The sequence below is a fragment of the Chaetura pelagica genome, unplaced genomic scaffold (genome assembly GCF_000747805.2).
Source record: "Chaetura pelagica isolate M959 unplaced genomic scaffold, ChaPel_1.0 scaffold55, whole genome shotgun sequence".
Classification (NCBI taxonomy): Eukaryota; Metazoa; Chordata; class Aves; order Apodiformes; family Apodidae; genus Chaetura; species Chaetura pelagica.
In genome coordinates, this window is record NW_009953571.1 from 1,252,000 (window position 1) to 1,268,073 (window position 16,074).

Below are 16,074 nucleotides of genomic sequence, written 5' to 3' on the forward strand. Positions count from 1 at the left end.
GAGCGATGGATTTTGGGGGGAAGAAGTACGAGCGAGGCAGTAACTGGTCGGACCCCGAGGTGGTGGAGCTGCTGCAGCTCTGGGCCGACGAGTCGGTGCAGGTGGAGCTGGAGAGCTGCCTGCGCAACCAGCACGTCTTCAACCGCATCGCCGAGGTGCTGCGGGAGAAGGGCATCCACCGCACGGGAGACCAGTGCCGGGAGAAGATCAAGAAGATGAAGCTGGAGTACCGGCGGATCAAGGACAACAGCAAGGCCCCGCGGGGCGGCCGGACCTGGAAGTTCTACGAGGTGATGGACCGGGTGCTGACCAGCCGGCCCGCCCTGGCCTACGGGCCCCTGGGCGGCAGCGTGATGGCTCAGCAGGTGCTGCAGGGCAGCCTGGTGGAGAGCTACCACCACCAGTTCGCCAGCCCGGCCCTGCCCTTCGGGCACTCCCAGCACCCCGAACTGATGGAAATCAAATGTGAGGAGGTGAACTCTGATGAGCACTGCTTGACCCCAGAGCCCCCATCATCCATGTCTTACCAGCAGGGCTCCCCTGAAGAGCATGAGATGGAGAGAGCCTTCTTGGAGAGGGCCCAGAACGACTCTCCCATCTCCAGGGTGGAGATTCCCATTGAAACCAGTGTTTCACCTTCAGGTAGGGATAGCCTTTTACATTCCAGCATAAGGTTTCTGCCCGTGTTCCCAGAAAGAGATACCATTTTTCTGGTGCAGAGATAGACACCTGGTTTTCTCACTGACGTTTGGATCCTTATTAGATATCCCAAAAAGCTTTCAAGTTGAAGGCTGGTATCTGCATTCCTGGTCTCCTAGCCGTTCCCAAAACATATCTTGCTGCAGGTATATACATACAATCTACCACACTAGGCTAAATATTGTGTATGAAGTCCAAAGGCTGGCACGTCTGCCATAAGCCAGGCTAGGCATTTGTGCTAGATTTATGCTTATGTTTCTGACAGTACTTACCTTAATGAAAAAATAAATATTGCATGTTTTTTGGTATCATTTAAACATAACCAGGGCTGTCTGCTGTCCTCATGCTGAATTGTATCAGGAGACCCTCTTCTGCCATGGCTACACTATAAACCTGCAGGTGAAACTTTCCTTGCATTCTCTTGAAATATTTTCCAGATCTAATCTTTGAGGTCACTCAGCAATGGGTTGAGGAATTGCCTCTTCACTGTGGTGATTTGTGTGGTTAGCCCAGTGGAGGGAACTGACAGCCATTCAGGTTAACTCAAAGGCTGCAACTAGCAGTACAATTGGGTGCCCAATGTGTGAAGTTAAAAACAAACTTCAAAAAAACACTGAAACTTCCAGATGTACCTGACAGGTTTGACTTTGGTTTTCCTGTAGAGCCCTGCAGTAGATCAAACATTTTTTTTCCCAGGAAGGGCAAGGGAAGGCAGCAAAGCAAGTCCATGCCACTTCACTTGCTGCCTGCTTAATTTTCCTTCCTTGCTTCTTCATATCCACAGGTTTCAGTGAGCCAAACATGGCAAACTCCTCGCGGATCCAGAACGTGGTTCCCCGGCCTGGCTTCTCCGCCCTGCACCGCTTGAGGAAAAAGCGGAAAGGCCAGCGTGTGAAGGACCCGCTTGATGACCTGTTGCTGAAGACCCTCACGTCTCAGCGGGCCATGGAGGAGCGCTTGCTGCAGATGGAAGAGCGCCGGTTCCAGCGGGATTTGGATGTAGAGGAGCGGCGGATGCAGCTGGAGCAGCGCCGGTTTGAACTGGAGAGGGAGCATGAGTTTCGCATGTTCAACGTCTTTGCTCAGATGCTCAGCATCCTGAAGCAGAGCCACAGCAGCTCCTCCTCTGTGTCGATGCCTCAGGGCTTGGACTTCAGCCAGGCACTGTTTGAAATTACAGGAACGGGAGGAGGAGGGGGCAGCCTGCAGGAGATGAAGAGGAGGGTTAACATGCACGGCTTCTGTAACCCCAGCAGCTTCCAGAGAAGCCCCTACCTTTCTGCTCGTGGTAACATTGCCAGCATTTTTTGTGGCTCCACTGAGGAAGGGTACAAAGCTTATCATGCTGACAAGTATGATGAAGACAAGAACCCAAATGTGAGTGAGAACCTCAAAGGGTTTTCCTGGATTTCTTGCTAGGAAAAAAAAATCTTTCTTAGAGGTTTGCCAATGGATATGCTAAAAGTGTGGGGTTTCTTTTCATCTCGCTAACACATGGCTGTTTGTTTGAGGAAGAGAAAGAAAAAGTAGCTTTGCAGTTCATCTGTATATCAGAGATGAACGCCATGCTCAGCTCAGGTTTGCATGTTGTTGGTTTTTTTTTCCCTAGCAGGGAAATAATAGCAGTAGTAGATCTTAAAAGGTCTAAGAAATCTTTAGACAGAGAGCTCCTGTTCCTCCTTTCATCTCATCACCTCTCTTACCCACTGGAGACCACCTCTGATTATTACATCAGATTATTGCAGGTGATGGGTGCAGGTGATACAACAACTAGACTTTTTTTTAAAAAGTTACTTTCAGCTAACACTCAGAATTTTTCCTGCCTGTTTACACTTGGCGGCTCATTTGTAAGTAGCTCATCATACCCCCCTTGTGGCGCAAAGGCTGAGTGTTAGAACTTCATGGCAAGTCATTACCGAGTAACGAGTGGAGTAAATAGAAATAATTATTTATATGTGGATTTCTTCTAAATAGATCCCACATTCAGATGGTGAACACTTAATACTTAAAAAATGTCTTATTATTAGCCCTGACTTTATTCACACTATTGTGGGAGATGAAAACTAGATTTTAAAGATAGAAAAACAGAGCGAAGTTTTTGGTACAAGGTGCATTCTGGAGGTGCAAACTGCCTCTTCTACCAACTGTTGTCTATGTAGGAGGTAACTTTTTAAACAAATACCTAGAACTGGACTTGTACTTCAGTAACATAATAATGTATCATTGCTTAGATTTCCTTTGACATTTTAAAAAAATACTTACCCTATCTCTTTCAGTAATAAAACTGTGCTAGGGGATTTGAACTAAACCTGGAACTGTAGGGTCATTTCTCCAGAGAGGAAAATTTAATGTTCTCACTGCTTTTCATGACTACATGTGTGTGTGGTTTTTGAGCAAATGAGTGGAGTGGAATTGTAATGACTGATAAACAAATGTTTTTATATCTAAAAGAAATGTATCCAAGACTTTGTTTAAAACTGCTGCAGAAGGGTAGACCTCAGTTTTCTCAGAGTTGTTTTAGGGTTTCTTTTGTAGTCAGATATATACCAGTGAGTGAATTCAAGATTGTCAAACGTATTCCATAAGGAAGTATAAACTCTTAGTAGTACATATTAATTTACAGTTTATTGACTAAGAATCAGGAGTGCCTGAGCTATAGAAGTAAATGCACACACGTAGATGTATCTCAAGTTATATATGGCAAAGTTTATGTGAACTGTGTTTTGTCTTTTTGTCTTCTCCTTGGTAAGCTTTTTGGAGGCGTTTTAGTGAAGTAATAGTTAAGGTGATGTATGCATATATTTTTTGTGTCTATAAACAATAAATTATTTCTTTTTCTAGGGTATAATAAACTTTGGCACCAGTGAGAATAAACTCTGCTTTGACCTGATGTCTAAGCGGGTAAGTCTTATTTTAAAAAAAAAAATGGTGAATTTGCTGTGTAGTTTCTTTTCAGTGCTTTCCTAGAGCTATTGCTGTTCCTCAGGTTTCTCTGGTGAAGTTTTTCATAATTAATTTTTAATTTGTTGGAAGTAACTTTTGAATCCAGCTATTTGTACATTTATTTATGTTATTCTTCCAGGAGGATAGGAACAAAGGTTTCTTTCTGTTCCTCTTCATGATGAGTTTCCCTTTGGGGATGTGCTTGGCTCAGAAAATTAAATGAAAATAAGATGCATTTTATTTTCTCCTGCTGACAGTAGTTGATTTAATACAGAGGTTTTGAAATTAGTTTTGAACTCTGTCTAATTTCAAGGATCTTCACATCTGTCCATTATAAAGTCCCACAATTTGGACACCCAGTTCTGATCTTAACTGGAACATGTGAGGGTGGCAGCAGTGAAAGGTGGCAGCTCTTGAATCTCTCAAAATCAGACTGGGTCAGCTCCTACCTGCTTACTTTGTTGAGTTGCACCAAGGAGAGGCATGAAACACAGGGCACAACTCAAAACAGTAGAAAAAGTCAAAAGAAAGCAACAGACCTGTGCTTTGGAAGAATCCTCCTTGATTTCCAGTGAAATCAGTGCCCAGGTGCAGCTTGCCAGGTGGGCAGGTGGCAGTTTTTCCTACCTGAAGTTGTCTGTGGGGAGGGAAGGTGGCTCAGGGTCGGACAGCCTGTGTGGTTTGAAGTTCATGTTGCTCCTGTTCCACCAATTCCCACCCTCAAAATGTTCCTTGTTTTATTTCTGCCTGCCACTCCACTGACTCGGGGGATCGCTACCCCATCACTCCGCCTTCCAGCTAAAAGAACAGGTAAGGCAGAGATGCTGCCTGCACGGAAAAGGTGCCTTCTAGAGTGCAGAGGTGGTACCTTCCTTCCTTTGCTGTCCTTTCCCCTTAAAATTAACACCAAGCCTGCAGTAAATAGTGCAGAGGGAGACAGTAGTCAGCTGCATCTTAATTAGCCTTACTATAAAAATGAGGTAATTCTTCATTGGCTACAATGACATGAGCCATGATGTTTGTGGTAATAAGCTGAACAAAGATATTGTTCAGCCTGGAGTTACAGGATGGCTTTGCTGAATGCAACACCAGCTGAGAGGGAGGGCAAATAATTTCTTGCTATTTGGGACAATAAATACTTACTCTTTCCACTGAATGAAGCAATGTATCAGATTTCTGTCCTCAGCTTTTGACCCTTAAATTAGAGAATATTTTGTGGTATGAGATCTCAGATGGTATTCCTTTCAGTGATTTGGTTTCCTTAGCCCATAATGCCCAATATCCATTACCTTTAAGGGTTCTCCTCTCTATTAATTGCATAGTTATTTTTGGCCAAGCCTGCTGATACATTTTATGTTGCATTCTTTAGATAAGTTTAGGAGAGAGATCTAAGGAGGCACAGTTCTGTGCTACATAGGCTTCAAGAACATCTACAGCTGAATAAAGGAACTTTAATCCTATAATAGCAGGTTGTAATTCTGCATGGGATAAGGACACTGTATTTAAACTCCAGAGCTTGGCACTAATTATAAAAACACCAATACAGAATATTGTGGCTTTGTTATTATGTGAGAAACTTTCACGCTGCATGTTGAATTTCCCTCCTCCCTTGCACTATCACCTACTTGTTGTGTTGACCCTCTCCAGACCTGTTTTAATATTAACTTATGCATTGCCATTGAATATTTGGAAGGTACATTGCACATAATATTTATTTTCCTTTTTTCTATGTAAAATGTCCTCTTTCTGTCCATATAACCACTGTGCTTTGCCTTGCAACTTCATAGAACTGGATTCTGTGAAACCCTGATATATAAAACCTTAAAAATACTTAGACAAAAGCAGTGTACATGCTCTTTCTAAATGTAAACATTAGAAAGGGCTTCACTCTTCAAGTGTATTTCTCTCCGAGATCATTCTGATCTCAGAGTGCCTGCCTGGGGGAAGAATTATCAGGAAGACAATTTAATTTTTCGTCTGTCTTTTGAATATCAAAACTTATCAGAATTAGAGATCTGAATGAGCTGAAACTGAGATATAAATGAAAGCTAGAATTAATTTAAAAGAGAATATATGGAAAGTTTATTAAAGAAAATACATATCTGACTGATTCAAAATCCTTTCAGTCTCTTTCTGACAGTCTAGACCTGAGCTTTCTTGGGCAAAACACCCTTTGGGACTCTGGGTTGCTTCATTTGCTGAGAAAGTCTTCTGCAGGAATCTTGGTTCTTGGGCATTGTGTACATTGCTTGTTCTGTATCCTTTGTGTAGGTCTCTGTGCAGCCAAGTTTTGGCTGCAACACCTTAGCACAAGCCTGTACGTCAAGTAACCTGAAGTTATCACTGATCAGTTTGCTGGTCACTGCTTCTTCAAGCTGCATGAGTTTTGATGGTCAGAGGCATTCTCAATCCAGTTTTACAGCTGTTGAAGTTGCTCGTGTGTGGGTGTGGATGTGTTTCTATGCAGGCCTGTACATGGATCCCATCTATCTCCATGTTTCCAATATCAGTGACTGTGCTTTTAATGGTTCTTCTCATCACTCCCAGCTGACACAGACTGATATGAATCTGATGGAGCCTCCACTGCTTCAGTATCCTGATTGGAAAGGACATATGTTGTAAGTCTTCTCTTTTCTGTAACATTCCTTTTTTTGACTACTTGTCTGATAAGCAGAAAGGAGGAATACCAACTGCTTCTGCTACACTTACTAATCAAAACTTTTCTAGGTCATTTCATGATCTTTTTCTTTGCAAAACTGCAAATTAGCTGCCTTACCAGTTCGTCCAGTTAAAAATCCTTTTATGTAAGAGAAGATACAAATTTTCTAAAGTAAACACATTTTTAAAAGCACTGTATATATTAACAAATTGGGTAACTCCAAAGAGATCTTTGAAACACAGGGAACACTTGGGGCTTTAATCCTTCTCTTCTGTGCCTCAATTAAAGCTCGTCAGAAAGGTATGCACCATTATAGACAGTATCCTTGACACCTTTGCTGTGTGTAAGAGTCATGCTTGTGACATGGGCCTCAGTTATCCTGTTTTCTAGATATTTTCACCAGATTTTGCTGTGCCCTGGCTTTATTTTCCTGACGTGGACCTGAGGAAGCCCAGCTTCTTAGAGAATAAGCTGAATCAATATTTGCTTTTTTGTCTTTCTCAGCTTACGGGAGGAAGTGGCTCGATTTTTGACCTATTACTGCAAGGCCCCAGCACCTCTTAAGGCAGAAAATGTGAGTAACCCACTTTCACAGAATCACAGAAATGCTGGAGTTGGAAGGGAGCTCTACAGATCATCTAGTCCAACTCTCCCACTGAAGTAGAATAACCTAGAGCACTTTACAGAGGACTGTATCCCGGCAGGTTTTGAATATCTCTAGAGAAGGAGACTCCACAACCTCCCTGGGCAGCCTGTTCCAGGGCTCTGCTGTCGCCCTCACCGTAAAGTTTTCCCTCATATTCAAATGGAACTTCCTGTATTCCAACTTGTAGCTGTTGTCCCTTGTTCTGACACTCAGAACTACTGAGAAGAGCCTGTCTCCATCTTCCTTGCACCCACCCGTTAGATACATGCATTGACAAGGCCTCCCCTCAGCCTTCTCATCTCCAGGCTAAACAGTCCCAGCTCTTTCTGCCTTTCCTCATAAGAGAGATGCTCCAATCCCCTAGTCATATTCATAGCCCTCCTCTGGAGTCTCTACAATAGCTCCCTGTCTCTCTTGAACTGTGGAGCCCAGAACTGGGTGCAGTATTCCAGCTGTGGCCTCACCAGGGCAGAGTAGAGGGGGAGAATGACCTCCCTTGACCTACTGGCCACACTCTTCTTTATGCAACCTAGGATTCCATTTGCCTTCTTGGCAGCAAGGGCACACTGCTGGCTCATAGATAATTACTGGCTATCAGGACTCCATTGGTGTCTATTCTAATATATTGTCATTTGTTCTCAAAGAATTTAATCCTCTTTTTTTATTTTTAACAAATTATTAGGTGAGATGACAGCCTTCATTCATGTAAATGAGATTGATTTGCAGCCATTTCAGTAGCTTTTAATGCACACTTCAGCCAAAACACTTCGGGGTCTAATGTGTATTTGCTTCATGCTTTACTTTTGTGTGCCAGCTCTTTATGTCAGTACTCTTAATGGGGCTTTATGTTTTCATCTTTTATTCAGCTCTGGGATCTACTGTGCCTGTATCCCTCAACCTCGACGAAGGCTTGACTGTTGTTTCAGTCAAGTTTAATTTCATCCCATTCTGCTGTTATGCTTCAGGACAAAAATCTATAACTGAGGCAAGAGCAGTTTTAGCCTGTAAAACCAGACCTTTTCAAACTTTGCAGCTGTGTTGTAAGGAAGGCATCAAAACCTGAGTCTCTGGAGGACTTGCTGACTTGGGAGAGATACAGGCTGGGCTCATGTGCCAGCTCTGGCCTCTGCTGAGTGCTGAAGGCAGCAGGACCTGGTGCAGCCATTGTTTTTCTGGCTGCAGTAGTTCAGCAAAAGCCCATACTTAATGTGAACTGAAGTTACCACCAATCTATTTGCTGATCACTGCTTCTCCAAGGCAGAAGCTTGATCCTGCTTGATACTTGGAATGAAACTCATGGAACCTGTGAGCATGTGCCTTCTAGAAGCAGGAGTCAGACTTGCTCCTCTATGAGACTTTTGCACAAATCTGGCAGGAGGTTGGAGCTGCTGTTACCACAAAGAGACAATAACACATATTAACTGATGAAAAGTAGTTTCCTTTTCTAGCAGTTCAGAACTGCTCCCCCTTTTTTTCCCCTGATTGAATCCTGCTCTTTTTCTAAATTGTGTGTTAGAATCAAGAATGGTACCAGAACAAAGTGTCTCTGAAGCAAAGACAAAATTAAAAATATGTCTGGTGGAAGTGGGATTTCAGCAGGAAAATTCTGGGAACATTCATACTACAGAATTGGGGAGAAAATATATTTCAGTGATATAAGCACAAATTATTATTTTATAGTCTTGTCTTTCTGTGGGCAGATTTATCACTAGCCTGTCTCTTTCTTCTGTAGGTGATTGTTTTAAATGGTTGTGGCTCTTTATTTTCTGCATTAGCTACAGTCCTTTGTGATCCAGGGGGTAAGTAGCTGTTTTGGAGCTGTTTTGAGTGTTTATTTTTACTGGGAAATAATGTGTTCCTCTGTTTAAATAATTGTTTGGAAAAAGTTAAGTAGTGGAATTAGTATGAGCCTACTGCAGAGTTCTTGGCCTCTGCAAGATTGTGCTGTGACGTGAATCATCTCCATGGTCTGAAGATGTCATGCATTCACACTTGGTGTCTGGCTCTGTCTGCCTTCATTGTTTTTGTGGTGCCCTGTTTTAGTTTGTTAGACTAAATGTGGGCTATACTTATGTTTACCTGGGTTCTTGCAGAAGAGTTAACGTACAAATGAAGTGGAAGAAAAGGCATTACAGTGTTTCCAGAGGCCACAGCTGTAAAAAAAGCTTTTATGTTTAGCTGAAGTACATTAAAAGAGAGAGAAGGACCGTGACTTGTTGATAACCGATTTTGCTTTCTCGGTTCCAGAAGCTGTTCTGATTGCTACTCCCTTTTATGGTGGTATTACCCAGAGTGTCTTCCTCTATGGTAATGTCAAGCTGGTGTATGCCTATTTAGACAGTAAGGTAAGATCTGAGGGAAGGCAATACCAACCTGTGTAGCTAAAAAATAATTGATACTGGAAAGTGCTGAGCTTTGGGGATCTCTGAAGGCAGTCCTCAGAACAAGGATAGGCTGCAGCCCATGGACACTTTTCCAATTAATTGCTGGGAAACTGGGCACATAATTTGCAAGGAAGATTTCTGAGACCATAAACTTGGATTCTAGTTCTGTCCTTTTCTTGTATCTTACTCCTAGTCACAGCTCTTGGGAGTTAAAAAATGGCCATTTTGAGCCTTGGAGACAGAAGTATTCACTGTCCTACTAAAGATGGTCCCAGGGGGTGGAAGAGCAGATGGAGATCTTGCATTGTTTTATTTATTCAGTGACAACCAGAGAATTATGTGTGTGGCCAGCCTACAATGAATATTTTTTTAAATGTAATTTTATTTTTAAATTTATTTATCTATTTAATTTTCTCTGTAGTAAACAAGGATAACAAAATTATTATTGTTGCGTTTTTATTTTCTTTTTCAGAACATTTCACAGGGGATCAGCTCAGGGTAAAGTCTATTGAAATAACTCGGCCTTTTTTATCTTTGTGATGTCTTTCAGATTACTGGAACAAGCACTCGGCCTTTTCAGCTTACAGTGGAAAAACTGGAAAAAGCCTTGCAGGATGCCCGGGCAGAGGTGAGTTTAGCTGATCTTCACATTACCAGTTAAGTCTACAATGTGTTTGAGATGGTACATCCCAGAAATGGCCTGAAGATCAAAACATTTTTAAAACCTTGCACCTGACTTTCTGGTTGTCCTTGTAGAGCACCTGAGATTAGGCTGCTTGCAAAGTCAGGACTAGTTTTAAGGGCAATTCTCCAGGGTCGTATCTATCCAGTTTTGGTCACAGCAGAAAGGATAAACCAGGAGTATCAGACCATTCACAAAGCACTGGAACTCATTCTTGTTAAAAAAAAACAAAGTACTTGGGCATGCATTTTCTCCTTCGGGAAGGTCAGCTGAGTTACCCCAAAACTGACTGTTCTACATAGTAGTGCAGATGAATCCACTGAGAGTTTTTGCAGAAGGGAGAGAGGTGCAAATCTAGAGGATAAATCCAGATGGATATCACCTTTCTGAGGAGTTAATATGTAAATTTTCATGTCCTAAACCCCATGTATGTTTAGCTGTGTCTTTAGATCATCACTCGCTCTGGCATCTCCAGCCAAGTGTGCTCTAAATGAGAACAGTTTACATACACAGTTCAAATTCCTATCTTTCTTGCTTGATTCATGGGCAATCTTCAGTGATTTGTTACTTCCCAATTACTGATACAGTTCAGAGAATGTCCACTTCCATGCTGAGAACATGTGAGAGCATTTTTCTCATTAATTAATGGGCTAGATGGCAATGGTTGTTGCAGACTCCCTCTTTCAAAAATCATAGATTTATTCTATAATCTTTTCCTCAGTTCACTTTGCAAGTGATATAATTGTAAAAAAAAAAATCTTAATTTGTGGCTAAAAGTTTTCTGGTACAAATATAACCTTTAACTTGAAAAGTTATGGTGGAATCTACGGGGAATATTGTATCTCACTGCTCAAGCAGAGGGACTGAAAATTTATCCCTTGATGGGCACTCTCTTAGTACTGCATTATTTGTCTTCTGCAGGGTGTCACTGTAAGGGCCTTAATTCTTCTGAATCCCCAAAATCCCCTTGGGGACATCTACTCCTTGTCAGAGCTACAGGATTATCTGGAATTTGCTAAAAGGTATGTCAGTTTGGAAGGCTGAGGCATCCTGAGTTAGATATGGCTTCAAGAATCTGGTGGACTGTCTGCTGACTTCTCACTGTCCCTGAATTAATCTGTGAATATATTTTAAGTCAGGCAAACAGTCTATTATTCACACACAGTGGTGGGCTTAAGAGAGGAGAGGGGAGTGCTGTAGACAAGTGAACATGGACCATGCAGTCTTCTGGAGTGGCAAAGCAACTTGCATCAAGGAATGAAAGTTTTATTTGTTGGTAGCCCTAGCAAACATTATGGTGCTGTGCTTCTCTAGTAGGAAGCTGAGTTCATTTCCTCTCAGTTTTTCTGCGTGTGAAAAGACGAAGTGATATATCACTATGGCTTCCCAGCCTCGTCATGGGTATCACGGGTAGTCTCTGAGATTCAGAATTCTGAGTGGATGGTGCTACAACTTAGTCTGGAGAGGAAGTACATACAGGAATTTTCACTACTGCATTGGAAATGACTGATTTTTTATCTTGTTACATGGTTGCAGTGGGTGTCAGTTAGGTGGATATTTGTAATCTCCATTTTGTCCTTTTGCAGACATGAATTGCATGTGATAGTAGATGAGCTCTACATGCTGTCAGTTTTTGATGAATCAGCCACGTTTCACAGTGTCCTAGGCATGGACAGGTAAAATCAGCTCCTACTTCCCTGGCCATCTTCCAGTGACAGTTCAACATGATGCCTTGCTGAGAACTTGTGACTGGAAGTTAAGTCATGAGCTAGCAAATTCTGAATCTGCCTCACACTGATTTCTTCTATTTTTGTGATTTCTGAATGAAAGATGTGTTTTGTCAAGTGCAATCTAGCAAGTAAAAAAATGGTAGGTAGTTTTCTGGTGAGGTACACTTTTTAATGGGTGCTTGTGACAGTCCCCAACACTGAAAACAGGTATTTCTTATGTTGACAGTGAGGCTCTTCTTCCTACCTAAGCGTTGTTACACCTTTCCTGCACTTCTGTTGATGCCTGTAAATGCTTTCTGTTGCTGTTTACTGTCACTTTCTTCATCCAGTAGTAGTGTTATTACAGACTGGATAATGGGTATTATTAGGTATTGATTTAATGGGATGAAAAACTTTTCAAATCTCAGCTTTAAAACTATGGTGTGGGTTATTCTGTATTTGGTTTTGGTATTGTTTTTTTTTCATGTATAGTTTTCACCAGTGGTGCTTTCTTTTTGTGCTTAATTGCAAAGAAATTAAATACACTTGTTAAGTGTTAGCTTAGTGTTGCTGAACTTGGATGTACAACAGTGAAAAAGAAGAACTTTATCTCCTTATGCAAAACAACTGGGGTCTGAAAGAAAGAAAATGTCACAGTTTGACTCAGGATCAGCAATTGAACCAGCTACAATAATGCTCTTGATCCCCTCCCCCTCCCACCCAGGTAGGGAAGGAGAGAGATAAAAAGGAGAGAGACTTCTGGATTGAAAAGTAAACTAGACAGCTTTAATTAAATACTAATGATAACAGAAAATTATATACAAACTTGTTGAGGAATGTGCAAATCCCTATTGCCTCCCTCACCCCCAGCAACTCCCCTGGCATCTCCTGAGCTGGGAGCAGTTCCGAAATGTCCCGGAGCTGCCAGAGAGAGCAGCAGAGCAGACAGGAGCTGAGGGGAGAGTGATGAGGGTCAGGAATGCACGAGCCTGGGGATCAATGGTGATGGATAGATGGAGTCCTCCCTGGATGCTGGTCATGTATGGAAGAGAAGGGAAGAGAAGAAGCAGGAAGGGGCTGGACTTCCATGATCTCTGACCTTACACCGAGCTTATTTGGGTATATGGAATGGAATACGTTGGTCAATTCTGCTGTCCCTCTAGTCCACTCCTCTCTGTGGGAGGGCTGCAGATACGACTCTTCTGCTCCTTTAGCATCTGAGGTCTGATTCAACAAGTAGAGCAAAGTGACCTTGGCATCTCAAAGCAGGACAGAAAATTACTTTCAATTCTTGGCAAATACGTTGACACAGACCTGATTTCTAGCATTATGTGAATAAGCTTCATATGTGCAGAAAATCTTCATATGAAATAGAGCACTTGCAATTATCTGTGTATCTGAGATGTTTAAAAATTGTTTCTAAAACTAGTTCCAGGGAGTTCCTAGCTTCTGAAGTTAGATCAGATTCGGATTTTTCCAACTTGACTGATGTTCCTTGCTGCACTGTTTGTCATTGTGTAATGCTGCCTCTCCATTTCTGCAATGCTGCACTGGTGATCCAAAAGCTTCAGCACCTATGACACTAACTGCCCATCTGCATCCTTCTACATACAGATTGCCTGATCCACAGCGGACTCATGTGATGTGGGGAATAAGCAAGGTGAGTTCTGGTTGCTTTCGTGCCATGGCTTCCTGGCTGGTAGGGTTGGCCAGGTGTCCTCAGGTGTCTTCTGCTGGAAAGAACAGCAGGAGGAAAGTAGTAATAGGATCCCAGTCTTCCTGTGTAAGAAAGTAATCTTTCTGTGTCTTCTGCAGGATTTTGCTGTCTCTGGGATTCGTTTTGGTACTTTATATACAGAGAACCAAGATGTTGCTAATGCAGTGGCTTCTTTGTGTTACTTCCACGGGGTTTGTGGACCTGTTCAGCACAAGGTTGCACAGCTGCTGAGAGACAGAGGTGAGTCAGTAGCTCCATGTATGATCCTCTGCCATTCTATGTCTTGGTACCTGGGATACCCTCCCCTTATGTTAGTGGTCTTCTGTTTGTACAGCTTAATTGACAGTCTTCTGTTACCTTGAAGCTGCCAATGTACTGTGAGGCTCACAGTTTTACAGAAAAGGACCACTTCTGCAGAGCTCCTGATAAGCAGAATTAGAGAAGCAGCTTTGAAAAAGTTTGATACCTATTTGTATAGAAATAGCCAGTGTTGTGTAGAACCAGCTGAGCAGGGACAAAGAGTACAAGCTTGTGGGATGAGGGAAATGAAACTACATTTCTAGCTCTGCCCTGGATAGAGTGCTAACAGTCCACAAAAAATAGGGAAACTTCCTCCAGAAGGTCAGTAAGATGTTCTTCTGCACAGACATAAAATTGCTAAATGGTTCTTGCTCTCCTTTCTGTTATTTGAGGAAACAGAAACAAAAAAAAAGGAGGTGAAGGATGAAATAGAAAAATGCACCGTGTTTTGGAAATGTGAACTGATCTGAATTCTTTCTCAGTCTGTGATTTTTTTCTTTATCTTCTCCTTCTGGACAGACTGGATCAACCAGGTGTACCTGAGGGCCAACCATGCCCGCCTAAAAGCTGCCCATACTTATGTGACAGATGAGCTGAAGACACTTGGGGTTCCTTTTCTCAACCGCAATGCAGGCTTCTTTGTCTGGATTGATTTCCGAAAGGTTGGTGATCTTGGGAACGGGGGCTTCTGCTGGGATGAGGGCAGGCATGTGGTGCAGCTGCATCTAGAGCAAAGTTTAATATTATGATAAGCAATTTGTTTGAACAAATCTTTTGTCTGATGAGCAGGGGAAAGGGCTGCCTGGTATCTCTGTCCGTTCTTTTCCTTTCGTCTGTCTGTGCATTTCCCTCCTTGCAGGAATCTTACTGCTCTCAAGCCACTTTACTCCCCATTTCTTCCTTTAAATCACAACTGCTGTACTTCAGAGGTAAAAGGTGTCTCCCCTCGCCTTTGCAGACCTCATGGGAATCACAAATTCATGAGGATCTCAGTGATTTAGCCTATATGTTGCTAATCTCTGGCTCTTCTGCTGCCTCTCCTAGTACCTTAGGACAGCCACATTTGAGGAGGAGCTGCTGCTATGGAGGCGTTTTCTGGATAACAAGGTCCTCCTGTCCTGCGGTAAAGCCTTTGAATGCAGTGAACCCGGGTGGTTCCGCATCATCTTTGCTGACAAGACCCACCGGCTACAGTTGGGTGAGTAGTATTTTCTTCTCTTTTTTTGTGCAGCACTCTTTCCTCCTCTCCTTAATCTCCTCTCCTTAATGCTGAACTTAGAGAGTCATAGAAGCACTTTAGTTGGTGATTCTATTCTATGATCCTAAGTCCAACCATTAACCCCACTCTACTGAGTCCAGCACTAAGCCATATTCCCAAGCCCCATGTCTAGACGACACATAAACACATCCAGGGATGGTGACTCAACCACCTCCCTGGGCAGCATGTTCCAATATCTGACAACCCTTTCAGTGAAAAAGTTTTTCCCAATGTCTAGTCTGAACCTCCCCTGGTGCAGCTTGAGGCCATTCCCTCCTGTTCTATCACCAGTTACTTGTGAGAGGAGACCAATGCCTACCTTTTTACAAACTCCTCTCAGGTAGTTGTAGAGGCCAATGAGGTCTCCCCTCAGCCTCCTCTTTTCAGACATGATAGCCCCAGTTCCCTCAGCTGCTCCTCGTAAGACTTGTTCTCAAGGCCCTTCACCAGCTTTGTTGCCCGTCTTTGGACACACTCCAGCACCTCAATGTCTTTTTTATATGAGGTGCCCAAAACTGGACATGGTATTTGAGGTGGGGCCTCACTAGTGCCGAGTACAGAGGGACAATCACCTCCTTGGTCCTGCTTGCCATTGGCCTTCTTGGCTACCTGGGCACACTGCTGGCTCATACTCAACCACCTATCAGTCACAACCCCCAGCTCCCTTTCTGACAGACAGCTTTCCAGCCATTCTTCCCCAAGCCTGCAGCATTGCAGGGGGTTGTTGTGGCCCAAGTGCAGGACCTGGCACTTGTCCCTTTGAATCTCATACAATTAACCCTGGCCCATTGATCTAGTCTGTCCAAGTCTCTCTGTAGAGCCTCCTTACCATATTTTTTTTATGTTTATGTTTATATATATAATGTATTTATTTATTATTATCGTTGTCATTGTTATTATTGTTGTTGTTATTATTATCCTATTGTAATTTCCATTTGTCCTCCCTTTCCTTCCATCCTTCACATTTTTCTAGATCTGATGGATTTGGGGACACTTGTGGTTTAAGCTAATCCACTAGTGTTTCTCCTCTTTATACCACTGCAGGTATGCAACGGATCCGCAAGGTTTTGGAAGAGC

General features: G+C 42.7%; 1 protein-coding gene across 1 annotated transcript in view; it reads left to right on the forward strand.

The window, feature by feature from the left end:
• Positions 1-5: 5 nt before the first annotated feature.
• ACCS (1-aminocyclopropane-1-carboxylate synthase homolog (Arabidopsis)(non-functional)) overlaps positions 6-16,074 on the forward strand; it is a 16,793-nt gene continuing 724 nt past the window's right edge. Inside the window, exons 1-15 of the mRNA XM_009999585.1 lie at positions 6-642; positions 1,484-2,076; positions 3,541-3,600; positions 6,190-6,260; positions 6,806-6,875; positions 8,680-8,746; positions 9,195-9,292; positions 9,882-9,959; positions 10,935-11,035; positions 11,600-11,689; positions 13,337-13,382; positions 13,538-13,679; positions 14,259-14,401; positions 14,784-14,937; positions 16,042-16,072. Coding sequence (XP_009997887.1) covers positions 6-642; positions 1,484-2,076; positions 3,541-3,600; positions 6,190-6,260; positions 6,806-6,875; positions 8,680-8,746; positions 9,195-9,292; positions 9,882-9,959; positions 10,935-11,035; positions 11,600-11,689; positions 13,337-13,382; positions 13,538-13,679; positions 14,259-14,401; positions 14,784-14,937; positions 16,042-16,072 — 2,381 coding nt within the window. The remainder of the gene's footprint in view (positions 643-1,483; positions 2,077-3,540; positions 3,601-6,189; positions 6,261-6,805; positions 6,876-8,679; positions 8,747-9,194; positions 9,293-9,881; positions 9,960-10,934; positions 11,036-11,599; positions 11,690-13,336; positions 13,383-13,537; positions 13,680-14,258; positions 14,402-14,783; positions 14,938-16,041; positions 16,073-16,074) is intronic.